General features: G+C 40.8%; 1 protein-coding gene across 1 annotated transcript in view; it reads left to right on the forward strand.

The window, feature by feature from the left end:
- wwox (WW domain containing oxidoreductase) overlaps positions 1 to 17,991 on the forward strand; it is a 174,786-nt gene that overhangs the window by 10,725 nt on the left and 146,070 nt on the right. The window contains exon 5 of the mRNA XM_015045926.1: positions 3,676 to 3,782. Coding sequence (XP_014901412.1) covers positions 3,676 to 3,782 — 107 coding nt within the window. The remainder of the gene's footprint in view (positions 1 to 3,675; positions 3,783 to 17,991) is intronic.

The raw sequence follows: 17,991 nt of genomic DNA on the forward strand, positions 1-17,991 counted from the left end.
ACAAAACAATGGGTCTTGTTAAGAACGTACATTTTATTTGTTTTTTTATGATGTCCTACCAGCGAGTAGTGTGTTTCAAATAAATCAGCAGGTGTGCCTGCATTTAACTCAGCTGTTGTGGAATAACCCACCAGAAGCAAACCACATGGGCAGCAAACCATATTTAAATGTTATGTACAATTTCATTAAATATTTTTGGGCTTCTCTAATGTTTTTCCATCAGTTTTATGTCCCCCCCCTTACTTCAGTCTTTCCATTGTGACCCAACATTTCTGCACAGTCCTGCAGTCAGTTCATTAACTGTGCTGCTCCTGTGTTTTCCCAAGCACAACTTCAGCTCTGGCGGAGGAGGATTGTAGGAACTCGACGTGTTTGCCCCTCAGGCCTTGTAATGATTTGAATTGACTTCTGATTGCCCAATTGTACTGCAGAGCTTATTTTAGTTAAATGCCTCTTTGGTTGCAGATCAGGAGAGAGAAGGAGCCGGCTGCTCCGTTTGCCAAATAAACACGTTCGCCGACGATGCTGGTAATGATCTCATTACATGGAGCCAATACACCTGTGTACGAGTGGAGGGTGGGCAGGGGCAGGGGATCCGGAGGGGGGCGGCGGGCCAGGGAGGACAAACAAAGCGTGAAATCACTAAATCACACTCATTATTGTGGGATATCAGTGGGGCCAGGATCCTAATGTACCATGAAGAGCATTCACTGCTTAATGGACATTTTACATATTTTTATGCTTTTTATATATTACAGTAAAACACAATTTCAACAACAGCCGAGCCATTTACTGTATTTCTGTTACCTCGTGAAGCCCCACAGCGAGCAAGCACACAATCAGAGGCTCTCCATTTGGTCTCCTGGCTTCTTAAGGCCACGTGTTTGGGGTTGCTCCGTTTGTGTCTAATTAGACAAAAACAAATCTGGACCGGCGCCGGCATTCTGGGAGGCCTGCCGCGTGTCGCAAAAACGGCTCACGGCGTCTGTCGATCCACGAGCGTGGGAGAAACCCGGCGCCTGACCTCTTGTCATGTAGCACCATGAGCGTACGATGCCTGAACAGGATCCTTTCGTTGTACACCTGACCAAGAACTAATTTCACTGCAAGCCCTCTCCACCGGTAACATGGGCAAAGGGGCGGAGAGTCCCTGTTACAGCAACGCCGCTCTCGTTATTTCACAATTAATGTCGAGCCCTTGTTATTTGTCATCGCAAATACATGGCTCCGGTGCGGCTGGCGTTGTCGCTGCCATATTCTAATTTGTCCTCCATTATGGAAAACACTGGTGTCGATTAATTTCACTTTCATGGTTTGTACACACAACAAGTGAGTGTGAACGGTTGTTGTTTACCAGAAGCAACTACTCTTGTCCAATTTATACAGGCTAAAAAAAATCATGCCGTGTTTTTAAAAATTGTTCTATAAAATGTTGCGTAAAGACTACTAAACAAGACCAGACATAACCTTCAACTGGTACGTGATATATCCTATTAATCTCCAGCTTTCTGCTTTAAAACTAATTTATAGGGCTCTATGGTGATCTCTCATTTTTTTAATTTAAGAAATAATCTAATTCTGTATTTCTGAAAAGAAAGTAGAAGTTTTAGAACTTTTAAGATAATTGATGTAAATTGATCTAAATTAATAATTCTTTTCCCCCTGTGGATGTTCAGCGCTCTTGAGTTGAAGGTAGATGTGATCATAAAAAAAACAACAACAAACCAACATCTGTTTTGTTTATAGCTGTGTTTGAGAAATAGCCTGATAAAGTAAATTTTGTAGATATGAATGCATACAATCTATAATTTCGAAGAAAACAAAGCTTTCCCCTTCTGAAAAATACTCTTTATACCTGAATCAAAAGTTTTAAATGTAGTATTTTAGGTCAAGCTATTACATCAGACCAATAATAATAAAATAAATAACACAGAAAATGTATTTACCCATCCAATTGAGGTCTGAGAGATTTAATTGGTTCTATCCACGTGTTATAACGCTGGAATGTTTTAATGTTACTTTTCCAATGGAAAGATGATTAGCAGGAAAAAGTATTGTTGTTTTTCCAGGTGACTGGCTCCACATTTGGCCAGGATAAAAGCATTTGTATGTCCTCCCTCTGTCAGCTTACTCAGCGGTCTCCAGATATGTCTGAATGTTTTCAAACATATCGCTCAAAAGTTGTCCAAAATTTCAAAAATAATACATTGGAAGGTTTTGTATCTTTACGAAGTGTATTTCTGTTAGAGAGGGTAATAATTGTTCCTTTTCTAATGCCTGAAAAGCTGAAGCATGTTTGTCTAATTGCTATTGTTTGGTGCTTCTGAACATTGAGAGCTTCCGTGGCTGAAGACGTAAGAATTTGCTCTTATTTTCCTTGAACTGAGCCTGGTTGGAAATGAGTAAAATAAAAATTCTGAGAATAAAGCTTCTTGGTGCTACTGCTACAAATATAAAGCCACATTTTACCCTGTCTGCAATTTTTTTTTTTTTTATATTTTTTGGCCACATTGTTTTTATTTTTATTTCCATTTCTTACCACTGAAGCGATCTCTGTTCTCAGTCACAGTCCCCTCCATTACACCTAATAAGGTGTCACATAATTTCATTTCCATGCTTCACTTGTCAGAGAGGGATTCCAGTCCTATTCCAATTTTGAGTTTTAATAGATATTAGTCCTTAACACTCTTCTAACAATTAGGCCTCCCAGTTTTGCTCTTAATGAAAATCAGATTAAGACATATAATCTAATTACAGTTCATATTAATTCACCCTCTGATGCACTCTGGCTACTGCGCTGGCCCTCAGTTTGTCAGTCAGGAGCCTCACCCTTATTAAGCATACATAAATGTGTAGCAGTTTGTGTTTAGACTGACTTAGTGCTGCCAAACTTCTCCTCGATGTCGTGAGAGATAGTAAATGTCAAAAGGAAATAAAAATATGGCGAGGGGAAAAAGTTGATCTCATAAATTAATTCAACCTACGGGATGAAATGACCCATTTAGACTTGTAATTTAGAAATGAACTTCTCTCTCTCTCTATCTCCAGTTTTTGTCAGTTTTATCATGGCTACATGATTTGGATGGAGCCATGAAGCGGAGTCGGACTGATAAATTCTGCGGGTATCTGCAGACCCTCGTTTCATGGGAGAAACGCACTTATCAGAGCCCCGTTTGATGTGCTGGAATATCACACTGTGATTTAGTTTGAACGGCATGTCTGTTTTCATTTGCCTTCTCTCATTATAAACCATTTTTTCTTAATTACTGCCATCACTGCGTAATTATTAACATAATTAACAGCTGATTTCCCCCTCCCACCCTCTCGTATCCCGGTGCGAGCAGCGACGGGTTCCCGGGGCCAGAATCAAAACCTGATCTGAGATGAGAGGGAGAAGTCTTGAGCCACAATGATTCAATCAGTTTCATCACTTCAGAGAGAAATGATTAACTCCCACTGCTAGACCACTGAGCTACTCAATAAAATAAATTATATGGAAAATTGATGAAGACTTTAGTTTGCACCCACACACCCCTCCACCACCTCATTAGATTCAGCCGCGTAGAATCAAAGATATTTTCAAAATGAAACTAATCTTTGAAGAAATGCTCGCTTTTCAATTTTTTTTTTTTTTTCTTACTACCTCCTACTTTTGTCTCCTCTCTTCTGTCTCAGGCTTTGAGACGGCCAGGTCTTTTGCTCTTCACGGAGGTCATGTGATCCTGGCGTGTCGAAACCTGTCCCGGGCCAGCAAGGCCGTTAGCCTCATACAGCAGGAGTGGGTGAGTAGGACAGCATCTGTCAACGAGACTTGTGATTTGACTATATTACCTTTATAGAAACCTTTAAGCAGACATGAGCTGTGAGATGGGGACCAGTTTATTTAACTATTTTAATATTTTTGAATGACCGGAAATGCTTCACAATGAAGGCTTAGTTATCGGCTTAGTAAACACTTCTGATCTGGAGAAAACTGACCTAAAGTTTAGAAATCTGACAGCGTTTGCTGATTAAAGCTCTTGAGATGTTAACAGAATTCTTTTTTCTGCAAAAATAATTGTCATTTAGAGTTATATAAATTGCTTGAATGAGAAAATAAATTTGGAATGAATGGAAAAAAAAAATTGCATGCCTTTTAAAAAAAAAAGACTTACTAAGGGTTAAGTTCAGACAAACACAGCTCTCTGGAGCAATGCTGATTCCTCTGTGTCTCCGTAGCGCAAGAGTTAAAGGGATGGAGGGAGGCGGAGGGAGGGAGGGAGTAAATGTGAAAGGGCATCTGATAATTACCTGAGATTATTGCTCTAATATCGCTGCACTTGTGACATGTGCCCAGATTTACGAGTTTGGGAAAATAAACAAGCGAAATGTGGGTGCTGGAGCAGAAAGAATAAGCTATTAGTGCAGGGTTGATTACAGAGAGCAGGACTTGAAGATGGAGGAGAGTGAGTGCTTGGCACAGATATGAGAAGAAAGGCTGAGAGGGAGGAGAAAAAAAGGGGAGTTGGAGGGGTGGGGGGGGAGGGGGTGTAGAGCGGGAGACAAACGCCTTTAAGCGTGAGTAGATCTACAGTGTTTAAACTCGCCAAAGTCTCTAATTGAAGTATGCCCCTGGGGCTGTCAGTGCTGCTCCGCAGTGTGAAATCCACTGCTTTGTTTAAATGAGTGAGGAAAAGCTCTCGGTACCAGATTCTGTGCTACAATTGATTTTCAAGCTTTGCACCTGCCACAGATTCATCCCAGATACTTAATGTGGCTAAATTAACAAATGGAAGCAGCTTTTAAGGCATAAGTAAGTGTGACCTCTTGAGCGTAAATGATAATCTCTCATTTTGTGGTAAATTGGCATGTTGCGTGTGCAAATTTCTCACAAATTTTAACAATCGAATCAAGAGTCTGGCTCTCAGAGCATTAAATTAGCATTTCTGAAGCTGCCTTCGCTCTTCCTTCTCAGGAATCCCCCCTGTTAGAGGCTAATGAATTAAAGTCACAATATCAGAATAAATCTTGGCCACAAATTCTGCCCCTTTGGCGACATTATTAATAGATTCAGGAGAAGAATAGAGAGGAGGATTAATCTTTAAGGTGATGGATGGCCTGTGCTTACCTTCCCATGCTCCTATGTTAAGGTCATTTTGATAAGTGAGTATATTTTAGGGGTCCTCTGCAGAAAAGGTCATCATATCTACTTCCAGGTCCCTCGCAGAGTTCCACTCTGGCTGCCAGAAGTGAAGCCGGCGTCCCGATTGCGGGCGACCTTTGACCTCTAACTGCCTGCTTACTATTACGTGAAGCTCTCCTCTTATTCTGTGTCTGACTGTCGCTTGCGTCGCTTCTTGGAGGCGACTGTGATTGCTTACTCGAAGTTTAGGGCGGCGTGGCACAGCGCCGCCCCCGTGTTCTGACAGTGTGGTATGTTAGTGGGTTTCGTGACGGATAACGGGCAGGTCAGAACGGCTAGGAAGAGCGGGTCAGAGGGCTCGTTCTTCCCAGCAAACAGCGCTGTGTTCAGTACAGCACAAGACAATAACAGCTAACAGAACGTCCGGGAATATTTAAAGCAATTGTTGCACCTCTCTGACTAGTTTCTAAATGAGAAGTTTTTCTTTTATTTGACACATTTAAATGTTTATATTTTTGACAACTTCTTTTATAATTGTGTTTTGCAAAAATATTCATATTTTGTCTTGCCACTAACTTCAGAGATTTTTTTTTTGCATGTTCCATGTGGTAGAACAACACAAAATAGTGCATTAAGGGAAAATGATGCATAGTTTCTACAAAAACGAAAGTCTGAAAAAGTGAAGCGTGCACATATCTTCTGCTGTAGTTACCGCTGTAAGGCCCTAGGGAAATCTCTGTATTAGCTTTGCAAATTCTAAATTCAAATCTTTGCCCTTTTCTCATCTTAAAATTTATCACGGTCAGCCAGACGGAATAAACACTGTCTGCAAACATCAGTCCTAAACTCTAGTAACTGAATCTCAATTAGATTTAGGTTTGGATTTGACTGGGCCCTTCCAACACATGAAAAGCCTTTGAGCTAAATTGTTCTGACGTAGCAGGGTTTGGCCTGTATTTCCCATCAGCTCCAACACCATATTGCTGCCACCACTATGCTTGTTCTTCCGCTAACAGCCCTTTTGATTTCAAGTGAAAAAGTTTATTTCTGGTTTCTTCAGACCAGAAGACATTCCTTTAGGTTTGACGCTTCCCCTGTGTGGCCTGTGGCAAACCGTAAACCGGTGGAGTGGACTACTTAAGTTGTAGTTGGTCGTTCTACAAATTCTCCCACCTGAGCTGTATGTCCCCCTCCTTCTTCCACGGTTTTCATGAGTTATCCTTGCTGCTCTTCAGATTAAAACTAATTAATTCTGCATAGAATTAACAGAGATAACATTGTATTTGATCTCCGTCGCTGTCTCATTGCAGCTGTCAGGTCAGACCTTTCCTGCAGGATGTTGGGGAATTCGAAAAGACAGAGAAGGGGTCTGATTCTCACTGCCTTCATGAGGTTAAAAAGTTTCTGTGTGTGTGTATATATATATATTAATTGAAGTAACATGAAAACCACAGTGTGAAGCAGTGAAACCAAAACTAAAGCCAAAACATACATATGTTTGTATAGCCTGAAACACTGATTAACTACATTAATCACAACATGTTTTACATCCCGGCGTCTCTCTCTTTATATTAGCTTTAACTAGGATTCAAGCCTTTCATCTCTGCAGCTCTTGGCCTTTGCTGTAACTGCCTACTTTCTCTCGTGGCCCCTAACCTTTCCATCTCCCATTCCACTCACAGCACTAGCAGGTTAAGTTGCTGGTTAACAACTAAAGCGTTTGCCTGCGTGCCGGAGATTAGTTTTTTTACCGATTGCTTTTAAAATTATGCTTATCTTCCCTCCAATGTCTTCCTCAGAGAGCTGTAATGGATTCCCCAGAGAATCAGGGTGCTGCTTTGTGGGCCAACCAAAGCCCTTGGCCCCCTGAGTGGAATACAACGCGCACAGATTCACTGTTGTTCCACTGTCTTATTTTGTAATTTCTTCCCTTTTTGCTAATCCAAAATGCTCATTTCCCCCACTGCCCCATTGTACAGCACATGCTAATGAGATGCTTTGTAAGGGCGTTAATTAGCGAGTTAGTCGCTGATTGCTGTGCTTGTTTTTGTTGTTTGTGTGTGCGTCTGTGTTTGTGGCGGGGGGTATTAATATGGCTGCATGCCGCTGAGGAGGGTTCTGTCAGGGTCTGCTCTGGAACCAATTAGGCTAAAGCTCGGCGTCCACCGAGGCTGCTGGGAGGGGAGAAAAGAGCCTGCTGCTTGCAATGTCAAACAGCAGCATTAACACAGGGCATAGAGGCAGAGCAAGACGGAGCTGATAGGCGGCAGCCATTTATCCTGAGAAAAATACTTGCTGTTCTTTATCAGACATGTTTATGGTATTGCGTATCTGTTTATATTTTGGGATGTTATACTTTATAAGATAATACCACTTGTTTATGGATCTTGGCCAACATGGGAAAGTGACTAAGTTCAAGATGAGCCTCATTTTTTTTATTTTATTTTTTTACCTTTGCACATGATTATGTCTATTATCATTCTGTTATCTTTCATGCCTCATTTGAGCTGATGATTTTTTTTTTTTTTTCTTTCTTGAAATTTGCACAGCCATCTGAAAACTCTGCCTAAAATTTACCATCGTCATTAGTATTTATATGTTGAAAATGTATAAAAAACTGCATGGAATAAATCTGGACAATTATATTTTGACATGAAAAGTCGAATAGTAATCCCGGGAGAGCAGAGCGTCACTCGTGTCCATGCCTTTGTCCATTTGCCTGCTGTGTAACCTCATGTGTCAGTCGGACAGGCCCTCTTCCCCACCGGCCACCATGCCACGCCGCACCACAGCCACACTCCTCTCGCTGAGGCCGACAGGAAGTGACATGTATGAAATGCTGACCTGGTTAGTTGTGACCCCTCCAGGCTTCAGGATGCTGCTCTTTTTTTTTTTTTTGCCACCATTCCTGTAACTTCCCTTGCACAATGACTTGCGTCCTCTCCACTCACCTTTTGGTTCTGACATTTTTTATTCTTTTTTTTCCCCCTAAAATCATCAAGAAAAAGGAAACCTATTTCCCAGGTCACTGAGCAGGCCCATAGTGCCACTAGATCATTGTTAATCCCTGTTATGTCTTACAGGAATTGTAACTTAAACTTTTCTTATTTTTTGCCAATGTTATTTTACTGCCAATTTAAATGTTTTGACATCTTTAATAAGATTTTCTTTCACTTTTGTCATATGAACAAGGCTTCAACTGTGGCTTCCTCGCCACCTTCCTCCCTTCTGCCAGTCTGCTTCCAAATCGCATCCTGTAAATCACCAAAGGAGCACCGGTTCTCCCCTTATTTGCAGAATAAGGCACTTTTAAAATCTGCCTCTTTCCTCGCATATTGGTGTCATGAGTCTGCCTCTCCAGGGAGACCTTCCCATCTCTCTTTATTTGCTTGTTTGTTTTCTATGCGCAGTCTGTCGTTGAACTGGGAATAAAAAGGCTCCTATGTCCTCAACTGTTTCCTATCTAATCTTGATACTGAGAGAGGGGGAAAGATGGATTGAAAGTGGGTGCAATTGCGATTTCAATTTGAGGAGGAAACCCCCTCCCTTTTTTTTTTACACCAGATTTACCTGACTGTGATATTCTTCAAAACACAACCACACAAGGATGAAGAATTCTTTACAGAGTGACTCTGATACTTTCCTAAACATTTCTTTACATTACAGGGGGCGGCTGCTTCAATGCCGCTTGTGGGAATACTGAACGAGGCTAAGTGTAGCACAGAGCGTTTGTCCAAAAGTGTAAGTCTTGAACACCTTGAAGTTTTCCAGTAGTAAGCATTTTTAGCATGCACGTCATTGTGCAACAAAAGTCCGCGTGCACGCCCGGGTGCACACACGTACGCAAGTGCACGGTGCCCACACCCATCCACATGGCGTTTATTTAAATGCTTGATTATGCATTTTGCATAGCTTTGGGACATGTATCACTCTTCCCAGACTGCTAATAAAGTGACCAGGGAGATGGGGAACCTAAATGAATCCTAAAGTGCCTTGCTTGCATTCCTCACTCTCTCCCTCTCCCTCGCTCCTCTGCTTAGTTATTCCAGCCCTTCGTGGAAAACCGCTCGCCGCTCGCCTCCGTTCCTCCTTATGTCTGTCTGCTACAGCCAGGTGCTTTGTCTCCTGTAGAGGTGTGGCCTGCTCCTAATTGCCTGGACCACGATGAACTATGGGCGAACGCTCTGAGTGAAGGAGCACCGTGGAGGAATAATTTTGAATAAATCACACAGTTAGTCCGTTGATATTTTCTGCTAAATAAGCAGTTCAGCAGCTGTCTCACAAGGAGGTGCGAGCGTTGGCATGATGGGTCACTCGCCATGGGTCATGTTTGGGAAGGATTTAAATGATTTAAATGATGTCACTGGTACTGAAGGGGACAGGCCGAGGAAGGATGTGTGAGGCGGCACCTCTTTGTTGTTTGAATCTGACAGATCCTCATCCCTCTCTCTCTCGCTTCTCCTTGTGAAAGGAGTACATGTAGCCCTGGGACCAGGGGCTTCTTATGATGGGAGAGGTGAGAGGTTGCCTGGATCTCTTTGGCTCGTTCTCTCCTCTTCCCTCTGCCAGCAAGAGAATGTTTTTATTGAAGTCTGAGAAGTGCTGACCACAGAGAGACAAGTCCAGCATGCACTCTAATGTTTCAAATCAAGAGATGAGCCACTTGTAATAAGCTGCAGCCAAATAGACTGAGGCTACTTGCTGTCTGCCAAACACGAAAACACAGTCATGTTGATTGCAAAAACCATCTGGCAACAAGGCTATAACATTTATCTGCAATTATACCATTCTCTCCTTGCACAAGTACTCAGAACCTCGGACTAAGTTCGTATGAGCTTAGACTTAACTCTCTCTTTGGTGTCTCTGGGAAAAATAAAATGTCTAATGTCCTTTGTATTGTTTTATAATGGGTGATGCACTTACTGACAAACAGTCTGCATAGCGATGTGTTTGTAAGCAATGCAGTTTGCAAGCAACTAATGTGTCTAGAAGGATGACAGAGTATTCAGATGGGATGAGTGTAGCGATGTTGACACCAGGTAGTTGCTGAAGCATCTGACAGACAAAGAGGACGGCACAGAGCATTAAATGTTATTACCAACACTTAGCAAGAGTTTGTTAGGGGTCACATTCTAAAAGGTGAAGAGACGCATATGACGACTGCGCACAGAAAACCTTTTGAAAGCTGCAGGAACATCCCATTTTTAGTACTTTGCTACAGTACAGTTTGTGTCACATTAAACCAAGGGCACAACCTCTATTCAATCTTTGTTCCTGTTTGAATGCATAAAATGGAAAGAAAAGCGCTGTTATTGTGGTGTACCGGTACCTCGGTATGATGCAAATTCCAGATTTGAGCTCCAACTTCCAAGACCAATCAAATACATTGTTACAGATATTCTGCTATAGATTGTTACTTCTGGAACATTGTGGAGGCGGAGTCAAATGTTTGATCCTGCCCATAACTGCTTACCGCTGTAGTTTTTGAACACCTTAAAGAGTAACTAAACCCAAGATCAACTTTTGTTTGCAGATAAACGATGAATTGGTGCTTTAAAATCCTATCTGTATCTTACTGTCCAAACTGTAATATTTTCATGGAAATTTGTGTAACTCGGCAACATCTGGCCTACAACTGCCTTAGTGCTGCCCTCCTGTGGTTGGAGGGTTTCACAGGCGGGATAGTTACACTTTAACTACATCTTTTGGACACACCTAAATGTGTCGATGTCTGACCCTTATCTTCCGTTTACCAGCTCTTTTGTCGGGGATTTCATGAGATTGATTCTTGTTGAAGTGCCTCGGGCTTTCGAACAGTCGTGCACCGGGCGAAGCTACGATGAGCGTCTGGGAAGTTGTGTTCATGTTTTTTTGTGAATTTCACATCCATGTTTGCATATCTGTGTGTTTTGTAACTGTGGTTTACAGCTTAATCGGCCTGCATAACCAAATGCATATTTATCACAGAGAAAATTCATGTTCACAGAATCAGACTTCAGCCCATATATAATTATCAAACACACACACACACATACACACAGGCACACACGCACACACACATGGACGCGTGTAAACATGCCACACGTTCACATCCACATTTCATTAGTGAGGCAGATTCAGGCAGCAGTAGATTAAAAACAACGTGTGTTTTTACAGGTCCATAAATCAGGCGGAGGACGAGAAGGATTCATTTAGCGAACACCAGGCTTGTGGCGTATAGTTGCCCTCACGTGACTAATGCTTAACTGTGATACGTTGATACAGTGGCTTTTTATTAGTTTCATTCTCTTTCAACCCATTTCGAGGATCATCCTTCACCTGGTGATTGGCTCGCCGAGGAGGCTGCATGGTGTTTATTTTTGCAGAAGATTTTATTTTATTTTTTTGATTAAAAAGCTTGCCCCATTTTAACTATGATTAAGCCTGCTCACTTGCAAATGCTCAGACCTACAGTACAGAAATAATGCGTCCTAATCCTACACAGCTTCATTGATCTTGTGTCAACAGTATAAATAAGCCACTGTGTCAAGTTATTTTTACACCGCACCTGCTATTTGGACGGAAAAAGCCAGGTCAGATCCGTTTCTCTTTTTATCCTGTGTGCCAGCCCTCCTGCAGGACTCCAAGATGTAGAAGAGGAATGTTAATCTGTTTGTTCTGCTCATATTTTCCAAGCGGAGCCTGTGTTTTAATGGTGTGTGAAGCACAAACCCATAAAGTGTTTTGTTCATCGGCGTTGCTCTGAAATAAACGCGCACGACTCGCTGACAAACCGTCCCCAGCTTCACCTTTAATACCGAATTGTCTGCGCTCCTTTGCAGGCCTAGAGGCCTGCTTATGTGTTTGTGTTTATAGTTGCACAGCCCCTGGTTTCAGCCTGAGACGCGCATCGACACACAGGGAGCAGGTGTAATTTCCCCTGCACTAAAACCCCAACAAGTGGCATCTGGGGAGAGAGGAGCATATTACAGGTTCAAGCGGCTATGCTCCCTTTACCACAGAGAGCTACAAGCTCTCCTGACCTGTGACCAGGCTTAGCTCTGAATGTATTCGCTGGGGGAGGCTCAGAGGTGTCGGAACTACCTCACTGTTTCTTTCAGTGTGAAGCATTTATTAGGGTTCATGCCTGTTTGGGGGGCCGCAGGGCAATATTATTTCCTGTCCTCCAGCTGAGAAGTGTGTTTCAGTGTGTGTGTGCTACTGTAGAGGTTTTAGATAACCAACTCCATATCGAAGCGAGTTTCGGGATTGGTAAATATATCAAATAACTGTGTAATAAAGTGTGCCGTAAGCCAGTGAACACAGTTTAACCTCTGACCACTAATTCCCCTAAGTCACAGCGCTATATATATGTAGACCAGCGCAGCCGCACTGATTAATTCTGCGGTGGACCGTGACGTGGAAGAGTGTCGTCTCAAACTTTCAGGGGCTCCAACAGTGATGTCCTCTCTTGGATCTGGTTAGAGAACCTGAGAGTAAGAATAGTTACAGCAGAAGTTTGAAACCACTTTTAATTTCTTTAGATTCATTCTAAAGATTTTTCTTTTCTTTTTTGCAATTTTTTTTTAAGGTTTTCAGCCTTTATGATGCACTTTTAATGTTTTTCTTTGGATTTTGCCCATTTTCTCTCATTTTTCTATCCAGTTCTAAGACAGCTTTCTACCTTAGGTGAACTGAATGTGAAGATCCTGTTTTCTAGAATAAGTTGAGCAAAAATAAAAACAGAACTTGATGGTGCTGTGGTGGCGCAGGGGCAAAGCACGACCCACGTATTGAGGCCTTGGTCCTCGTGGCGGTGGTGGCAGGTTTGATTCCCGGCCTGGCGACATTTGCCGTATGTCTTCTCCCTCTCTCGTTGCCCAGTTTCCTGTCGAACTACTTTCAAATAAAGACCGCTAGAGCCAACCAAAAAACAAACAAACAAAAAAACAAAACTTGATCCTCTGTCATCAAATTGATCATTTACTACATAGCAGATTTTAAGTTAATATCTTTTTAAAAATTCCTTTGTTGACACTAAAATGGTATTTTGCACACTGGCCAACTCACCCTTTGGGTTTATGACTGAAAATCAATTCTTTTTTTTTTTTCCAAAGTCACAAAATATTGTCTATGAAAAACTTAATTTTATATTATATGTAACATAAAACTTCTACAAAAAAAATAAACGCTCCCACTCCCTGATTGCTTCTCATCAACAATATCTGACTTATCATATTTTAATAGTAGTTTGTAGCATAATTAAACCTTTCCCAGACTGTTATGCTTCAATTCAAACTCCAAATACATTGTTTGATTTAACACCTTTTATTTCACTTTCTTAATTTGATAGTGAAAAACACCAGAGAAGTAAAAAGTGTTTGGCTGCTCTGAAATTAGTGGACTCAACCATAAATTAAAATCTGTCTTAAATGCTTTATTAATGTTAATATTTTTGTCAAACAATAACATTTGCTTTCAGAACTTGGAATTTATAAATTCTCATTGTATTTGGAGGATATAGAAAGTTTTATTTTAGCTGCTCCTTTTGTGAAATTCTTAGCCATTCTCTGTGGCAGCTTGTAAAATATTCTGAACTCTTATTTAGATTTTTATTTCCTTTTTCTGTTTTGATTTTTTTTTTCTCGATTATACCTAATAACTCATTTGGAAATCAATAAATCTTGATCAGATATATATAGCACATTTTCAGCAACCAGGCAACACAAAGTGCTTTCCAGGAATCAAAAGGAAATAGAAACAAAATATTTTAGATTTGTTTTTGTTTGATCTTAACTGCGAACTCTTTTTATTTTTACTAAAAACGATAAAAGGTAAAGCACAGCACAATCCTTTGGGAAGGTAAAAGATATTATGAATGGTTGTTGAAAAGCGGTATCTGGCTCTAGTGCTCCTTTTTGTTCTATAATGAGTTGCCTTTAACTTTAACATCTAGAGGTCATTTGGGGTTAAAAACATTCTTGGGCAGTCCTCTTTCGTGTGGAGCCCAGGTGGGGCAATTTTTTTGCTTTAGTTTCTTTCATGGGGTCCGTTTCAGTCGCTTGATGAATTTCTTTTTTGTTACTTGTCGAGCATTTCCGGGGCCCAGTGTGCTTGGCAATTGCAGTGCCAAACGTTACAATAAATTAGGCTACTTGGAGCGCTGCCAGCTTAGCATGAGCGTGATTAGGATGTAGCCTTGGCATGAGGCCAGCAGCTCCTTCCAGCTCTCCGATGACCAATCCATGCAGGTGCAAGTGGGCCCTATGTCACGGAGAAGCTACTACTGCTGCTACCAGCTTTCTCCATGGAGGACTCATGCTGCCACTGCAACAATGAATCACAGCAATTTTACTATTGCGGTTTTGAACATGCTAACTACAGCTGGGGGAACTGTCACCCTCCATCACAACTAATGGGGAGTACACCGTGATCTTGTTGCACCCCAGAAGAACTTTACAAACCGTATTCTGGCTAATTCTAGAAAGTCTAGAAAAGTTTACAGTCAACAATAAACAACTAGTTCAATTTAAGTAAATTTAATACCCTTACATCCTTTTGCTCTTGTCATCTTTATGTGAATTTAAAGGTTGCTAGTATCTACTTGTACTTGGAGAGTTAATACAGCGGCACTAACTTTTTCCTGAACACATGTGCGTCTATGTGATTTTGTTAACCTGCCCCAATAGTCCTTGAAAAGAAATCTCCATTTGGTTCCAGTGATTGACAAGGTGGAGGACTTGTCAGGAGGATAAAGGCGGGAACCGAGTATGAGTGAAGAGAGGGCTTGAAGCGGGAGGGAGGCCGGGTTATGTGGGGGCGAGGGGCTAAGATGCTCATGTATTAAATCACACGGCGGCCCAGGGGTCGGATTCATCAGGACTGATTCAGAGCTATTGAGTTTGGACTCCATCTCCCATAAATCCTGGCATGTGACGCTGATGGATGTGGGCCATAAAGCCTCCCGCTCTGACATGTGGAGAGTAACATGGGGAACCATGGGAAAATGTGAGTGCTCCAGGTTAATGTCAACGAGCCCTGGGAGTGAAGAGGGGATGATGGAAAGGAGGACAGTCAGGTACAGCGAGGGATGAGAGGTGTGGAGAAAAGGGATTGAAAAGATTGAGTGGGCCGAGAGCAGAATGTGAAAAAGCAGAGTATTTGTGGAAACTCTGAGAAAGTGTTTGCTGCGACATTAGCTGTAATTCAGCTGTCATCATGCTAGTTTAAGGCCAGGTTGCTTGAAGTATTAAAGCGTTAATAAGCCACATTAAACTATTAATCTGCATGAATATATCAATCTTATAATCGATCAGAAGTCAGCCTGAGGGCGGGATTCTTTCTTTTCTGTCTCAAATTTAGAGAAGCAATGGAATTTCTGAATGTTTCTCAGATTAAGATTTCTTTACTATCATTCAAAGATAATTAGATTTTGCCTAAAGATGTTAGGAAAAAAAAAAAAAACTAGGAGCAAGTAATTAATGTAACTGATCACACTAAAGTCTTCTTACAAGAAATTAACTACATAAAAAAGAGATTCACAAATAAATAATGAAAAAAGCACAACTTAAAACGTTGCTTCTTCAGGCTAATAGTTGGATGATGTGACTAAAGAAATTTACATTTAGGATACTAAATAAACTGATTAAAAGTCTAACTTTCATTTACCACGTCCACGACATAGAGGGTAATCAAAACAAAAACTGGCAGGAATTTTACAGGAAAAGCAGAAGAACAAAGAAAAGCCCCTTAACTGAATCTTGGATGGTTTCTCAGGACTTTTGTTGACTCATCTGGGCAGAGTTTCTTTATGAGGTCATGAAAACACTTATATTTTGGTGATTCAGACACACCAATTGTTTGTGATAAGAGATTGTTGTAGCTAAATCAAAACAATTCAGCAGAATCTTAGAATAAGATAAGATAAAAGTGGGCAGTACAAAATGAAAGCAACAGAAATAAAAAAAAAACAATAGAATAAAAACAGTTCAGTGTAAAAATACACCATGCACTCTATCTAAAAATATGAAAACATATATAAGTTTTATATCCACTCAAGAAAAATATTGCACTTAACAACAACAAAAAAGAGGCTTGGAGAAAAGCAGTTTTGTATTTAAAATATGTCATCTTGTGAGTGGAGTGAAGTGCAGTGGTGCAGTGCAATGAACAATCTGTTAGGAGATCAAAATATTTTTCTCATTTTCCAAATGTCGATGTTGAGCTGCATCCTGTTTAGCCTCTCTTTGTGGAAGGCTGTGTGTTTCTGATCCTTCTGTGTGTGACTTTGTGGGGTTTGATTTATGATCAAGATAAATATACCTCATTAAAAAAAAAAGCCATATTATTATTATAATAGTCCAAGCTATAGAAACTGCAGAAACTGACTAGACAGGAAATGGAGAGACATGTACACTTCCTCATTAACAGAGCCCCACTTGGACCATAAAGTGCCATCCCACTGTGCTTGAGGAAAATACCCTGATTATGGGGGTTAGAGGGGCATTGCTGCCCTAATGAAGCCTTCCACTGCAGTCGTTTATGATATTGGTACGGGTGGTATAGTGACTAGGCCTATGGGATGCACCAACTTACGAATGGACATGAGATAACATTTGCAGTATATTTGTTAGGACTAGAGAGCTGAGGGAATACATGCTCACAACTCATTTGGAGGAGTCAGTTTTACAAAATTGCAGCTAAGGAAAATTAGTTTTTATGAAGAGTCAGGGGAGAAGCTAATTTAACAAAGACCCAAAAGCTGTGAGAGAGGTATGAGGGTATTTGTATGCAGTCTGGCTCTGTTTTTCTTTACCTTGCCATCTTCCCTGTGTAGCTTCTTCTATCCAGCTGAAGAAAAAGAAATGATTGTGAGTAATATCACTTATCATTATCCTGTTTTTGCCTTTAATTTACATTTTAATGAAATGATATATCAATAAAAAGATCTTAGTTTGTTTAATCTTCCAGAGAAAGACTGTAATCGAAATTTGTCGAGATTGGATTCTGAGGGTAATCTGCATATTTTTATGACTTAGCTGCCAAACGCGTAAGTTACCCTATTTTTGGACTTGCATTGACAAAAAATTATTGCCTTTTTCTCCAGAGCTCTTACGGAGTCGTGAAAAGTGTGCATAAGGATGGAAAGAAAAAGTATGAGTATGGAAAAAATTTGCCTTTTCAAACTTCATCTACTGATTTCGTTGGAATATAAACATCAGGTATTTTTAGGGCGAACTATTCCAGCAAGCAGAGATCTGTTCTATACTAATTACAAATAAGCCATGAAGCATGTGTAGCATTTTCTGTTTATTTTGAGGGGCAAAAGAATGAGAATCATCTCGTCCAAGTCTGAGGCCATGGTACTCAAAGGATGGATTGGATCAGTCTCTTGCTGGATGAGTGGTACCTTGGCTTCTTTGTCACAAGTGACGGCAGGATGGAACGTGTGATTTATAGATGGATTTGGGTCTTGTATGCAATAATGCAGGTGTTTCTCTGATTTATTGTGTTTCACGTTATTTATTGTCCTTTCTATAGTTAAGCCCTTTCCTATTGTCATGACGTCTGGATAATGACCAAAAGAGTCGCTGAAAGCAAACGACTGAAATTAGATTCCTCTGACAGTAACCAAAGTCACTCACCCGTGCCCTGCTGCCAAGCGGGCCAGAGACCGCTCCAAAAATACGAAGCAGACTTTAACAGGGGTCATTCTGGGTAAATTCAACCAAAACAAACGCGCGAGTCCAGTGCTAGTGGGAGAAATGGTCTCCCGCTAGCTCTAGCAATATATAATGCTAGCGGGTCTATATATATATATATATATATATATATATATATATATATATATATATATATATATATATATATTTTTTTTTTTATATACTATT

This window comes from Poecilia latipinna, unplaced genomic scaffold (genome assembly GCF_001443285.1).
Source record: "Poecilia latipinna isolate Pla-1442-1.1 unplaced genomic scaffold, P_latipinna-1.0 Scaffold754, whole genome shotgun sequence".
NCBI lineage: Eukaryota > Metazoa > Chordata > Actinopteri > Cyprinodontiformes > Poeciliidae > Poecilia > Poecilia latipinna.